Genomic DNA, 15,359 nt, shown 5'->3' with positions numbered 1-15,359 from the left:
ATATGGTAAGTGGAGCTGATAAAATGGACAGTGAGTGTAGAAACAAGGATGTGGTTTTCATGTTATGGCTGATCGGTGTACATATGACAAATAAAGGCAGTTATATATACTGCCTTTAATTTCTATGTATGTATGTATGTATGTATGTATGTATGTATGTATGTATGTATGTATCTATGTATCTATCTATCTATCTATCTATCTATCTATCTATCTATCTATCTATCTATCTATCTATCTAAAGGTGTTCTATTCTATTCTATTCTATTCTATTCTATTCTATTCTATTCTATTCTATTCTATTCTATTCTATTCTATTCTATTCTATTCTATTCTATTCTATTCTATTCTAGTCTAGTCTAGTCTAGTCTAGTCTAGTCTAGTCTAGTCTAGTCTAGTCTAGTCTATTCTATTCTATTCTACGGGACCGGTACTGAGAGTAAGTGCACCACAACATCAGAGCTGGGGACAGAGTATGACCACGTGAAGGATGATGTAAGCAGCCCCACACTGAGGTGTTCTTCCAAAACTATGTGATTAATAATAATGTGAAGTGTAGCACCTACAATGCACAAAAAAAATCACACACAAACACACACACGCACACACAGCTGGTCAAAGGTTTCTGAACCCCCAATTATCTAATAGAACACCCATTTATCTAGTCAATCTTACCAACAGACTTGTCAAATCGACAGGCCTATTCCTACTGCTTTACACATCTTTTAACACTGAATTAGAGATGAGTAATACTCATTAAAAGAACAAGTTATTAACGAGTGCTGAAACATGTTTCCTAATACAAGAGCACACATACTAAAAAAAAAAATCTTGGACTGGTTTTAGAGTGCTGGTTAGAAGGCCTATTCTTTCCATTATAAAAGAGCTCTTGTGTGGCAGAGCCAATCACTTCCGTCCTGTTTGCATGGACACAGATGTTCTAAGCTGGGTGGCTTTTCCTCTTCAAGTGCCCCTTCTGTTCCACTCTGATTAGCCTTTTCTCTCTCATTCACAGCGCTTTTAAGGAGTCACAGAAAATGAAACGCTCGGAATCCAAGGAATGAAGCACTAACAGTGTTGAGCAATCATTCTGGGCGTGCTCCAGAGGTTCGTCTCTTTAGCGTTTCCAAATATCCCTAGCAACTTAAAACTCAACATGCTGTCTGGTCTGGGATTTAAAACCACCGCAGTGTTTTAGCCCTGCATTTCTACCTGTCTCCTTCATCTGACCCTACTTGCTGTTTCCTCAACGTGTGCAGACTAGCAATACAGCTAAAAGCTTTATAGAAAATGGAAGAACTATCAGAAGAAGCAGCATGTTGGCTGTACGCTTGGCTCCTGTGCCTGCATGACCATACCTGGCTAGCTTTTAACTGGCCAGAAAAAGGATCTGGAATTATAACTGAATGCTAAAATGCTTCTGTGAACACAGCTAGTTACACCACTGTGCTTGTTACTGCTTGACTTAAAATGTTTTTGAATTAAAAGCTGAACAGGAAGCCCTAAAATTCCTGTGCACAGGAGGGGATGGCCCAGACCGGCACCTGCTGTTCACTTTACTGACTAATAACTAAAGGAAAGACTAAAAAGCTTCCATATTTAGAGTAATGACAAGATAACGGTAAAAAAAACAGTGGCAAGGGAAGTATCGATGGACATTAAGAATGCTTTTGCTATTTTGGTAAATAAATAGCATTCAAATATCTTTAACATTTCCAACAAAAGTTCATTTAGAGACCCAGGGTTTGAATAGTCAGTGATGCTATCACCCGGTCGGGCATATACTTAGAGACATGATTAACAATGTCTGGGCAGATGCCCCACAATGAACTGGCATTCTGTCCAGCGTGTGTTACTGCATTGTGCCCCGTAAGTCCAGGAAAACCAGAACCACCACAACCCTGACCAGAATAAAGCAGTAATAAAACATGAAAATGAATAAATAATTAAATAGATAAACTGGTAAATCAATTCAACGTGAGAATAATTACTTAATAGTAGCTACAGTACGAAATCCCAGTCGTTCTTTTCTTTTTTATTTCATTTTCATGTTTTCCAGTTTCAGTCACAAACCCTGGACAGAACATCAATCCATTATGTGGCCTTGGCCACCCACTCAGACACAGCCATATACATGTCTGTATATAAACTCCCAACCATCTGATGACCTGCTGGGGATTGAAGATTCGAATCCTGGACCACAGCGGTAGAGTACTAGCGTAATTTACCACTGCGCCACCCGAGCACCTATTGAAATACTTGTTTAAAAAAAGACGTGTTTGGATATCCAGATATTTAATTAACTATGCACACCTGAGTTGAAACCTGAGTTTACCTTTATTTAGGGGTTAGACAAAAAACCTGATATCCAGTAAGTTTTCATGTCTACAGTATGGCACAGTGAGAATACTTTAACCATTAACCTGAAGGGACTGACCTCTAGACTTACACTGCTTCTGAATGGTCGACTATGCAATGGGTTCACTGGTTCTTTTGTTTATGTTTCTCTTCACATATTAATCTAATGACTGCACTGCATAAACCTGACAGACAGATAGACAAATATTAATGAAGGTTGGTAAAGTTTACTAAACTGTAAATTAACTTTCCACTACCCTGGACTGGAATGTCTGCCCTGAGAAACTGCTTTAACTTAAACTGTATTTAACTGTATATCCATCAATATCATTACATATCAAGCAGGGTCTGACTGATATATTGGTTGACTAGTAAAATCATTCATTATTAAGTTTTCACAATAGAGCACTGATAAGTGATTTTCAACTGCAAATAGTCTGAAATGGACGACAATAGCAAGTAAATCCTGGTGTTACCATTCACAAAAAGGTGGCCTGGATTTGTATTGTAAAAATAGGCCTAAAGTTCAGAAATGTGTCATAAGCCGTAACTGATTTGTTGCATGAGTTAAATAACAATTAAATCACTGAAGCATTGTAAAACCAAACCTTATCAAAAATTATTAGCTCCTTGAAATCAGCATCAGTATGAAGTATATCAGTCTGTCCCTACATACTACACTGTACAACATACTAAATTAACTTGTCTTTTTACTCAGTGTTTACAGTACTTACAGTATTAATGCACCACTGTGTACTGCATTTTGCACTGTACTGCAATGAGTTCAAAACTGCATTAGATTGTGAGACTGCATTGTGCTGTTGTGTTTGTTGTATTCTGTGTGCTGCCAGACTAATATAATTTCAATTGGTACACACACGGCTGGATATCCCCGGCGGAAGGTACTAATTTGCACGTATATACACACACATTTACATTTGTCTGGTTGACTGTAATACACTGATCAGCCATAACATTAAAACCACCTCCTTGTTTCTACACTCACTGTCCATTTTATCAGCTCCACTTACCATATAGAAGCACTTTGTAGTTCTACAATTACTGACTGTAGTCCATCTGTTTCTCTACATGCTTTGTTAGCCCCTTTCATGCTGTTCTTCAATGGTCAGGACCCCCAAAGGACCACTACGGAGTAGGTATTGTTTAGGTGTTGGATCATTCTCAGCACTGCAGTGACACTGACATGGTGGTGGTGTGTTAGTGTGTGTTGTGCTGGTATGAGTGGATAAGACACAGCAGCGCTGCTGGAGTTTTAAACACCACACTGTCTCTGCTGGACTGAGAATAATACACCAACCAAAAATATCCAGCCAACAGCGCCCCGTGGGCAGCGTCCTGTGACCACTGATGAAGGTCTAGAAGATGACCAGCTCAAACAGCAACAACAGATGAGCGATCGTCTCCGATTTTACATCTACAAGGTGAACCAACTAGGTAGGAGTGTTTAATAGAGTGGACAGTGAGTGGACACAGTATTTAAAAACTCCAGCAGCGGTGCTGTGTCTGATCCACTCATACCAGCACAACACACACTAACACACCACCACCATGTCAGTGTCACTGCAGTGCTGAGAATGATCCACCACCTAAATAATACCTCTGTGGTGGTCCTGTGGGTCCTGACCATTAAAGAACAGCATGAAAGCAGGTTTAAAAAAAGTATGTAGAGAAACAGATAGACTACAGTCAGTAATTGTAGAACTACAAAGTGCTTCTATATAGTAAATGGAGTTGATAAAATGGACAGTGAGTATAGAAACAAGGAGGTGGTTTTAATGTTATGGCTGATCAGTGTATATACTGCACACTGTAATATACAGGAATATCTCAAATCTTCAGCAATGTATTATAACAAGCAGCTTCCTTTCTTCTCTCAGAGCTGCTCTGGGACAGACATTACAGACGAACAGGGCATGACGCAAAACTTGCAAATCTACTCAAACCAACCGAGCCTGAAGATTTCTACTTCTTTCTTTGAGAAGGATTGTTTAAATCTGCCAAAATACTCCTCGTCCTTGTTCCAGATAAGAATCATCATATCAAACACCATTTTAAAATCAGATTTTTTTATCCAGTCTCTGCTTAAAAGCTGCACCGACATGTGCTAAAAACAGACATCTGCTCAGAGATTCAGTAATAACAAACAAAATCCTCACATTAAAGGTCTCAACAAAAAGAGGAATAATGAATGAGAGATGGAAGACAGGCCCAAACAATAAACTGTCTAGTAAACAAATAGCATGCAGTGATGTAGTTATAAAACAGCTACAGAAAGGCTATATGACTATGACATGTAAATAAGAAGCACAACTCCACCCAGAGCAAACACAAGCAAGTCTTCCAAAACGAAGGTCCAGACTACCCAAGTGCCAATATAACTCATGTTCACACTGTGTTAAAACCTAACATTAAATACATTTAATAATACTTAAAGCTTTGACATTGACAATGGTTTCCTCCCACAGTCCAAAGACGTGCAAGTGAGGTGAATTGGAGACGCTGGATTGCCCATGACTTTGTTCGATGCGGCCTTGTGAACTGATGAATCTTGTGTGGTAAGCGTAAAACATGACATGACATGTTAAAATCCTAACAAACAAACAAACATTGACAATGGACATCCTGCCAAGGCTGTAAAATTACCTGTAAATAAATAAAAATGAGAATAAGTTTTAAAATGTAAACACTTGAATAGAGTATCACAATATTCCAAGACTGCTTCGGACTGTTGGTTAGTTTCTTTTTCATCTCATTTCCATCAATCCTGGCTTTATCCTGGTCAGAGTCACAGCAGGTCCCACTAAGCGCTGGGCAGAAATACCCTGAACAGAGCTTTAGCACCCCCAATTCATAATGATTGGCATATGTTTAGTTAGCGCTTGTATTGAACTGTTCACTACAGTCTATTGTTGTTTACTATGTTAATGTTTTTATTAAATAAATGCTGATTTAAAACTGATGTGATATTTCAGTGAAAAGCTAAAAGATGTTATCAATAATCAATGACTAACGATGACTGGTTATTGGATGGACGGACGGACGGACCGACTGACAGATAGATACTTCATTTATCCCAAAGGAAATTGTTGAATTAGTTTAAAAGAATCAGCAAAATTTGTATCCCTACCCAGAAGTCCAACTTTTCTCTTTATAAATACTGCTGTATATCCTCTAATTGTATTAACAGATGTTTAATTGGATTACCAGATTATCAGAACGATATATTTATTGTGCTGTGATGCTCAGAAATCCATATCAAGGCCTAGGATCATTACAACAGAGCTGTTATAGTTCCATTTCTGGTTATTTACCCTAATTTACCTTGTTGAGTAATACTGGTAGCACAGACTGGTAGTACGGCAGTAAAGCTTGCCTAAACATGTAGACCGGGACATCCAAGAATAGCAAAAATGAATTTGGCTCTATATTAAATAATGAAATGGTGTCATTTTATGATTTATTAGTTTGGCACTAAAACGTGTTAAAAAATAATTTCCTTTATGTGATGTCTGTAACCAAACTGACTTTTATTTTAAATGTTAAAAAGAATAAACACATTTTTACAGCCAACAATTAGCATCTCACTCTTTGTATTTAAAGAAATGCTGTATATCTATCAAGCTAAAACATGCAGAATAAAAAAGCTTAATTCAATATTTTAGGACATACATTTAAAAAAATTAACTATCCATATTTCTTAAACTGGAAGCTTTATGAAAGGACAAACAGCATGTCCACTTTTGCGGTCCTCTTCCTGGACAAACTCCAGCAGATCTGCATTTCTGTTCATATTAAAGCCTGGTTGTCCTGAGAGAAAATGAAACGGTGACTGAGAGAAAGAAAGAGAAAGAGGAAGGAGGGAGAAGTCAAGGCCCTTATCTGCCCGCCCCAGACGCAGATAACCTGCCATATCCGCAGTGGAAATACAATGGCCTACCAGTAAGAGGTCTCACCCTGAAACTATTCACCCCACCATGCCAGACCACTGCCTATAAGTATTCTTAATCCTACTGAGTCTCTGTCTCGAACGCTGTCAGGCAAGGCAGGAAAGAGAAGGGACCAGAATACATGCAACATGATCATTATTGGTCTGCACTAACATCTTGATATGCTTTTCTAAGTGTTGTGGTTGTGGTCCAGTGGCAGTGCTTTTACAACTTGCTAACCATCTAAACCAAACTGTCACTATACGTGGACGTTTTATGTTTCATTTGTAATTAATTTTTGTCATTTTAGTATTTATTTGTGTTGCATTTGCATGTGTACATCTGTATTTTTCTCTTTGGTAAATGTTTAGTAAAAGTACCCAGTGTAATTAAGTATATTTACAGGCAAAGGTAGAAAAAGTACACAAATTCCTTACCTACATCGAAGTACAAACTCTGATTAAATCTAATGCAAGATTACATTTTTAAGACGTTATACAACAGCCAAATTACACACAGCAGTCTTCAAATATGTGAGCAAGCTCAAGCCAATTTAACTGTGTGTGTATTTAACTCCAAAGCTTTAAAAATGAACTCAATAATCAATGGCTGAATAAGAAAAATTGACTTACATACCCACTATTTACCTTCAAATTGAAAACGAACTAATGAAGGTGAAGTAAGTTTGGGACTAAACATACAAAGTCGGCCTCATTCTAAAACTGAAAGTCTATTTTAATGAATTAGTAAAAATAAACAATGAAGATAATTCTTTCTGAAAATATGCTAAATATAAGTAAACTATTTAGGTATGGAAATCCTTAAGTTTAGAATATTAAGTTATTTACATGAATCATTTAATCCTGATCGATAAGCAGAAATAAATGTTGGACAAGACGAGCATTCACTGCAGAAAATCACATGCTCACATTCACTTACTCACACTGAGGAGCAATTTAGACTTGCTTAACCACTGCATCCTTTTCTGTGTTTTTGGATGGTGGGGGGCACAGACAGCGACCAGAGGAGAGGTTTACAGAGAGGGCCCCATGATCCCCAATGTTGTGTAATATCCACAATACCCTACCCCCTCAAGTAAGACCCCCTATATTCAAGTTGCAAAGTACTTTGTATTACTTCTTACCTCTGAATATGTAATTCTAATACAGTAACAAGCTACTGATTGTAGGCACAATTCAGTACAGAACAGTGTAAAAGCAGTACACAAACACAAATTTCTGAAGTCTATCAGCATGGCACATCTCTTCTTAGCAAAAGCGCCCCAAATCTGTCAAATTTCGAGGGCATCTATGTGCACAGCCATCGTCAGGTCACCCCACAGATTTTTAATTGGATTCAGGTTTGGGCTCTGGCAGAGACATTCCAAAACTTTGGTATTTTTCTGGTAAAGCCATACTTTCATTGAGGTGGAGGTGTACTTTGGGCCGTTGTGCTGAAAGGTGAAATTCCTCTTCATCTCCAGCTTTTCAAAAGAGGTCTGAAGGTTTTGTGCAAAAATTGGCTGATGGAACCGCTTATGATTAAAAAACAGACCGAAAGCATAACCTGCCACCACCATGCTTTAAAGTTGGTATGGTGTTTTTTTTGGTGATGTGCAGTGTTGTTTTTTGCACCAAACACACCTTTTGGAATTTTGGCCAAAAAGTTCAACCTTGGACATATTATCCAGTTCTTAGTAAAGTCATTGCTGTGCCATTTTAGCCTCTTGTTTTTTTACCATCTTCACTGCGTTCTATAAGATTGGATTTTCAATTGGATTTTTTAAATGATTTATCTTGGACATATTTTTATATGGTATAGGTCATTTTAAAGGGTGTAAATTTTTATATGCACTGTACATGACCATCAATGTTCATGGATACGATGCGGATACTTAGGTCACCCTCACATTTCCCCAAATAAAATGATTTCACCCAAAATCCAAACCAGTGTGCATTAAATGCAGCCTATTTACCAGAAAGGGTACACTTCAACTTGTATTAGTCAGTGAAATATCTAAAAATGTTCCATGAATGTTGAGAGTTTAAGCAACAGTCACATTCCAAAGCTTGTGATAGCTAGTTTAGCTGATAAGTATATTTTACATGTTTAAAAGCTTTTAAAGATGTAATAAAAGAGCTTTTTCTTTCAACTCTTCAGTTCTTACATGGTGTAAATGGGTAGTATGAATTTGCTACAATTAAAAAAAACTTTGACAATGTTGTGTAATGTATTTTATTTTTGTAATTTACTTGTTACTTGTGTTGCCAACAGGTCAGTGATAATAATCATTTAGTGGGTTAAGATTTAGGGTTACTAAATAAAATGTGGTAAATGTAATTGGACTAAATATGCTTAAAAATTTATTAGCCCCCAAGTATAATGTACATGTTGGAAATAGTGCATTATATTTAATCCTTATATCTAAAGTGTGTTCGTTTCTCCTTGAGACAAAAATCTTTTCAAAGTTTTCAAAATTTTGTGCCACCAGATTGTTAAGCCTAAAATGTAGAAACTAGAAGCTATGAACAACAAGTTTCATATATTTAATACTTAAAAAAAAAAATATGTAATAGATTTTATGGTCAAATAAACTAATTGACAATCTGTATTGTTTTAATTTTAAAATGTCATTTGAAAAGCATTAAACAGGCAAATACTCTTGAGCACACATTTCCATAATCAAACACAAAATGATCTTGACTGAGTAAATTGTAATTCATGGTTAAATTTTGACTGTTTGGTGAAACTATCTATATTTGATTATGTGAACTTAATAATAAAACTTGTGAATAAAATAAAAAGTGGCTCTAAAGACTAAATGGAGGCTGTAGGACATTCAGTACTTTTCTGTAACACGTTCTGTCATTTTACAATCTTTAGATGGGACCTTTAATAAAACTCAAGCACAGTGCAGCTTAAATCAGTCACAATTTAAGCAGGTATCAGGTCATATTACAGTGATGTAAACACAGAGTACTTTTTATATAGTATATTTAACTGTAATTACTAAAACCCAACACAATATCAAGTTTACAGATTTGGCTAATCGCGTGAGACCATAGAATGAACTCGACTTTATACAGACCCACAGCATGAAGAATAAAATAAAAATACAAACATAAACAACTGCATTTACCTGTTTACGATAGCTTCTCAATGGGTTGCCAGAATTCACAAAAATCATCCTCAAATTAGAAAGATCGCCGCTAATAGGATTTACTGTCAATTGTTATTCACTCGCTTCCAAGTGCCAGAATCCAAAAAAAAGTAAATTATAAAATTAAACATAGAGACCTTTCGAAGATATCACTAAAATTAACCAATCCGAACGTTCGACCTACTGTATAAAACACAAAACAGTGTAATAATATATCATTAATCCTGCGACCGTCTCTTAACTTGGATTGCCCAACCCGTTTGTTTAGCTGCGTTCATTGATCTGTGTTGAATTCAGAACAAACCCTCCCACTACGGACCAAACCACTGCGCTCTCATCCAGAGGGGAGCACCAAAAACCAAGTAGGAAAAATCACAGGTTCTTCGTGTTACATTTATAAAACGTGTTTAAATGTAAGATTTTCTGTAAAATAAATGTGCGTCAAATAATTAAGCGTGTTACATTTAAAATAAAGTCATGCAATCGTGCGTTTCTTACACGGACTCCCCCCTTCTTTTCTCAAGCGTACATACTTCACATTCCTCAGTGCGGCCATCAACTAGTACGTGGTTAAGAAATGTTCTGGACGAAATAAACTCAGTTTTAGTACAAAATAACTACATTTAAACTAACCAAAAATGTCCAAACTAACCAAAATAACTACATTTGAACTGACCAAGAATCTTACTGCTTCTTTAAACATATCTGTGCATGTGGACCGCGTTTTGTCATCATAATTAAAAAGTGAAACAATTTTTAAATATAACGACTATTTTACAAAGTCCTGCAAATCACTTAAAGAAATGTCCACAAAATGTAAAACACATGTAGTATTAACATTTAATGTTGTTTTAAGCAATGTAATTGGACTTAAAATTGGTTTTACACTGCATTTAATGTAATATACTACAGTCTATCTATCTATCTATCTATCTATCTATATACACTACACACACACACACACACACACATATATATATATATATATATATATATATATATATATATATATATATATATATTATACCGATCAGCCATAACATTAAAACCACCTCCTTGTTTCTACACTCACTGTCCATTTTATCAGCTCCACTTACCAACTTACCATATAGAAGCACTTTGTAGTTCAACAATTACTGACTGTAGTCCATCTGTTTTTCTGCATGCTTTGTTAGCCCCCTTTCCTGCTGTTCTTTAGTCTTTCAGTCAGTAATTGTAGAACTACAAAGTGCTTCTACATGGTAAGTGGAGCTGATAAAATGGACAGTGAGTGTAGAAACGAGGTGGTTTTAATGTTACGGCTGATCGGTGTAAATATATATATATATATATATATATATATATTATATATATATATATATATATACAGTATATATATATATATATATTTATTTATTCTGAAATCTCTTTTTTCAGACCCTTTGCAGTGGCATTTCAAAATGTGGTTGGATGCATTTAACTCGCTTAAATTATTCTTGAGATGTCTCTAGAACTCAACTGGAGTCAATCGGTAGCTATCTGAATTAACCAAACATATTTTGAAAAGTCACGCATCTGAGTCTGTAAGGGCCCACAAATTACCCTGCATTGCCAGAATAAAATCTAAACCATGATGTCCGAGGAACTGTCTGGGATTCTCCACAATCAAATTGTGGCAAGACAAAGATTAGGTTAAAAAAATATTTTTTAAGACTATCTAAGTGTTCCCAGTAATTTTAAAGTGAACGAGGCTTGGCACTACCTTAAACCTTGACTACGTGGACAAATTGGGAATCCAGGCAAAAAGGGCATTGGACATGGAAGTAAAAAAGAACTGATGTTCACTCTAAAAGAGCTCCAAATGCCCTGCAAACTCATATGTTGGATACAGAAAAGCACAAAAATAATGAAAATGAGAAAAAGGAAAAAAAAGAAAATAAATTTTGCATGACATAAATTAGCCTATGAATAGTGGCTTTGATACTTAACAATGTTTTATTCCCTGTTCTTTGTTCACAATAGCAAAGACAAGAGCATAGGCCAATGGTAGCTCAGCAGTTAAGGTAAAAAATTAGTATCATTAGTGAGGTAATGAACTAGGATGACACTGTTGGGCCCTTGTGCAAGGTACTTAACCCTCTTTGGATAAAACTGCTTGTTATATGCCTCAAATGTAAACCAGTGAAAACCAACATCCAACTAGTACTGTTTTTTAGCAGGTTGAATAACCTTTTGGAAAGAAGAGCCCTTTCAGTGCTGTGAAAAACATTAAGCATTAAAAAAACAGTTAAAAAAACTGATGACATTAAAATAAGGCTTACTTCTATTATTCCTGCCTCTATGACTCAGCTTTTTCCCTCTGTGTTGCTATATAAAGTTGCTTTACTTTTATGCTGTTAGACTTAATATAAGTCAAGTAAAAATCAGTTTAGAACTTCAAGAAGTATATTCTCTCTCTCTCTCTTTCTGTCTCACTCCCTCGCTTTCTTTCGGTCTCTCTCAATATCTCTTGCTCCATTTTTACCTGAAACTTTAATGGCTTGTCCTCAAACCTTAACGCGCATTTCCTGTTCTCTACTAAAATATCCCCAGCCTCAGCACTTTCAGTATGCTGTTCTGAATTCTAATGTGACCTTATGAGAGCACTGCAATATAAATAATCTCAAACTCTGCTATTCAACCCTGTCAATAAACCCCAACAGTGCTTCACATTAAGTAAACAGAGTAGCATACATACCAGGCCAGAGCTGCAAAAGCCAAGTAATAACATCACCCCACAAAGTTTAGCCTTATTACATACAAAACCCATAAACACCCAATCCTCTATATAAGTTCCTGAAATGACAAACAGGGACTGTTGTAAAGTAGTAACCCTGGTTATGAAGTTTCTAAAAGAGCAAACAAAAGAACCAATATCCATGCTATAGGCTCTTAATCAGCAGTTCTCCCCCTGAGGTTGGTACCTAAGATGTAAATATGGGTCCCAGCAGAATATGTAGAATATTTATAAGGCATCTGGGTGTTACAGAGGTCTTTTACTCTAGCCAACCATTTGAACAGCAATATTAGTAGTGCTATAGATAGGTGTCTAGGTGGGATGGCTGAAACCCTAAGATGTATTAGCATCCATCAAGGGTATTCCTGCCCCGCCCAGTGTTTCCTGGTGGAACTGGATCTGCCACAACCCTGGCAAAGATGAAGCGATTGATAAAAATAAAATGAAATTAATTAATTAAACACACTTTTAGGTATTTTGACAATGTAAAACATTGTCATTTAATTTCCTGTAGAAAACTTCCTGTAAAAGGCCATAAAAAGAACATGCCAAACATTTTGGACACAGTACTGGAAAGCCAGGAAGAAAGAAAGAGAAATGTGTTACTCTACTGTCACTTCTTTCAACTGAAACTACAAATAAGCAAATAACAGGTTTTAAACATGACAACTTCAGGGTGTTGCCTTAAACAGACTCACTTTCTATGTAAACATACAATAACTCCATATGCACAGCCCCCAAAAATACATTTTTAAGAAAAAATAGAAAGCTTTCTGCAAGCTGTCAGTATGTTCACAACTCTGTCTAGCACCAGAATGTGGAGCATAAGATCTGCAGCCTATAAGTGTGCAGTAAAAAGCATGTGAACAAAGTATTCGCTCACGCTCTCGCCTACAAATCAGCAATAAAGCCCAAGCTGGTTGACACAGTCCAGCTGTCCACACAGTATGTACTGGGAAAACGCCAGCACAAAAAATCTTATGGCCTTGTTAAGTATTGGGACACCTACACACTACATCTACAGAAATCCATAAGCATTAATATGAAGTCTGCCCCCCTTTGCAGCTATAACAGCTTTCACTCTCCTGGAAAGGCTTTCTACAAGATTTTGGAGCGTGTCTGTGAGAATTTTTGCCCATTTATCCAGAAATGTATTTGTAAGGTCAGACACTGATGTTGGACAATCTCTGTTGTAGTTTATCCCAAATGTGTTTGATAGACGAGACAAAATAAATGTATTCAAAGCAACTTGCAATTGTGATGGAATACATTGCAAGCACATGAGAATTAAGGGCATTGCTCTGACAACTTGGCGGTGTTGGGGCTTGAACCAGTGACCTTCTGATTACTAATCCAGTACCTGAACCGCTGATCTCCCCACCTCTTTCTGTGACAAAGCTCCTTGTATTGCAGACTAAAATGAGCTGAAGACTGACTGAAAGGAGAAGTGGTTTGAAATTCAGTATGTAAGATTGAGTGAGGCTGGCCCAGACAAATTTCTCTCCACTGAAGTGAAACGCTGCTTTTTCCTCTCTCACTGCCTCTCTCATTCTCAATTCAATTACAAATGCCAACCAATTTACCCTGACCTAACAAAATGTTACATCTTTATGAGCAAGCTACTCTTCCTGCACTCTATATTTCTCAGCTCTCTGTGCTTCCTCTGATTAGCGTGAACCTCTGTATATAGTGACGGTCATGAGTTGACTCTTTAGTAAGACCTGTGTCAGTAGAGAGAGAGTGTTTTGAAAACCCCACAGATCTGTAATTACCTTTCTGCGCCTGTTGCTCGGGAGCAGCCGAGGGCCCAAACTCTTCTGAGAAGGCCATGCGATCATTGTCAACTGCAGTCGCCACAGCCCTGAGTGTGTATCAACGTGAGTACAGGCTACAGAGGCGTAGTGTGTGTACGTGTGGGAGGGAGTATGTTGTGCAGCTACACAGGAAGACGGCGTTCTCTTTTACACACAAATACAGCAAGTGACAGAGTGTGTGTCAAGGGATAGAGTGAGGACAAAAAGACTGGGGGAGGGGATGGAGTGCGGAGTCTGGTTACAGCTAAACAGTAAATGTAGGAAACACAAAATGTAACATCAATTATTACTCAGAAGCAGTGATATAAAGTAGGAACATAGAAATATTATGTTATTGTAACTACTATATTTTTTAGGCCATTTAGTTATTAAATAAATATGTATATGACTACATAAATAATACAGATTCTGTATTGTGTACTTTGTAATAATTTTATTAGATACCTTTGTTACTAATATCTTTTTTAAAATATATTTAAAATAAGTAATAATAAAAAGTAATAATACTTCTTTCCTTACTCTGCATAGGAAAGATAGTCAGGAAGATACTGGGTTCCAAACCACACACTGCCCTCTTTAATTGTATGTACTAATTATTGTACTACCAGTGTTAAGATAATACTATGAAGTTGGTTGACAAAATAGCACAGGGATTTAGGTTAATTATAAAGAGTATTACTGCTTTTCATAATAATAATAATAATACCAATAATAATAATAATAACAATAATAATAACAACAACAACAATAATAATAATAATAATAATAATTCAGACCCAAATATCAGTGATGGGCTAGTATAACCATAGAGCCATAATAATAATAATAATAATAATAAAACAGTAATACATTATAGTGCACTTCACACAACCTAAAAATGCTTACAATGCTTAAGATTCTTGCACAAAAAGCTTTTTTGTGATATTTTAACTGTGAAGTACTTTTGTGGCAATAATATGCATAACACATATATAATAACATTATACATTATTATGTATAGGCACTGTTTAACTACTACATGTATTGACTTGCTATTTTCAACATCAAATTAATCAGTGCTGGTAATAAACTGCACTGCTGACACTTCTTATCCAAGTTACTTTACAGGTCTCCAAACTCTCCAAACTCTCCAATCTTCCTGAGGTCTCCAAACTCTTAAATCTAACTTCTAACATGTTTAAGTTACAAAAAAGTAGTTAACCCACCAAGATGAGTTTGGTGTCTGGACAAGCTGTAGACATTCATAGCCACTAGCAAAGTTAAAATAAAAACAAATCTAGCACCCATTTCTTTATTATATTATTATTATAGAGATACTAAGTAAT

The 15,359-nt window shown here is 36.3% G+C and overlaps 1 protein-coding gene across 3 annotated transcripts in view; it reads right to left on the bottom strand.

Annotated features, from left to right (window-relative positions):
* Positions 1–15,359, bottom strand: part of LOC134323954 (RNA-binding motif, single-stranded-interacting protein 1) — a 75,884-nt gene that overhangs the window by 51,988 nt on the left and 8,537 nt on the right. The window contains exon 1 of one of the 3 annotated variants that reach the window (XM_063005578.1): positions 13,993–14,076. The exons of 1 other annotated variant lie outside the window; for it this stretch is intronic. In XM_063005578.1, coding sequence (XP_062861648.1) covers positions 13,993–14,058 — 66 coding nt within the window. In that variant the 5' untranslated portion in view covers positions 14,059–14,076. Of the gene's footprint in view, positions 1–9,444; positions 9,682–13,992; positions 14,077–15,359 lie in introns of those variants that run through there. One more of the 3 variants, XM_063005579.1, reaches the window with a different exon arrangement.

This window comes from Trichomycterus rosablanca, chromosome 12 (assembly GCF_030014385.1).
Source record: "Trichomycterus rosablanca isolate fTriRos1 chromosome 12, fTriRos1.hap1, whole genome shotgun sequence".
NCBI lineage: Eukaryota > Metazoa > Chordata > Actinopteri > Siluriformes > Trichomycteridae > Trichomycterus > Trichomycterus rosablanca.
This window is presented reverse-complemented; position numbering and strand designations above follow the sequence as displayed.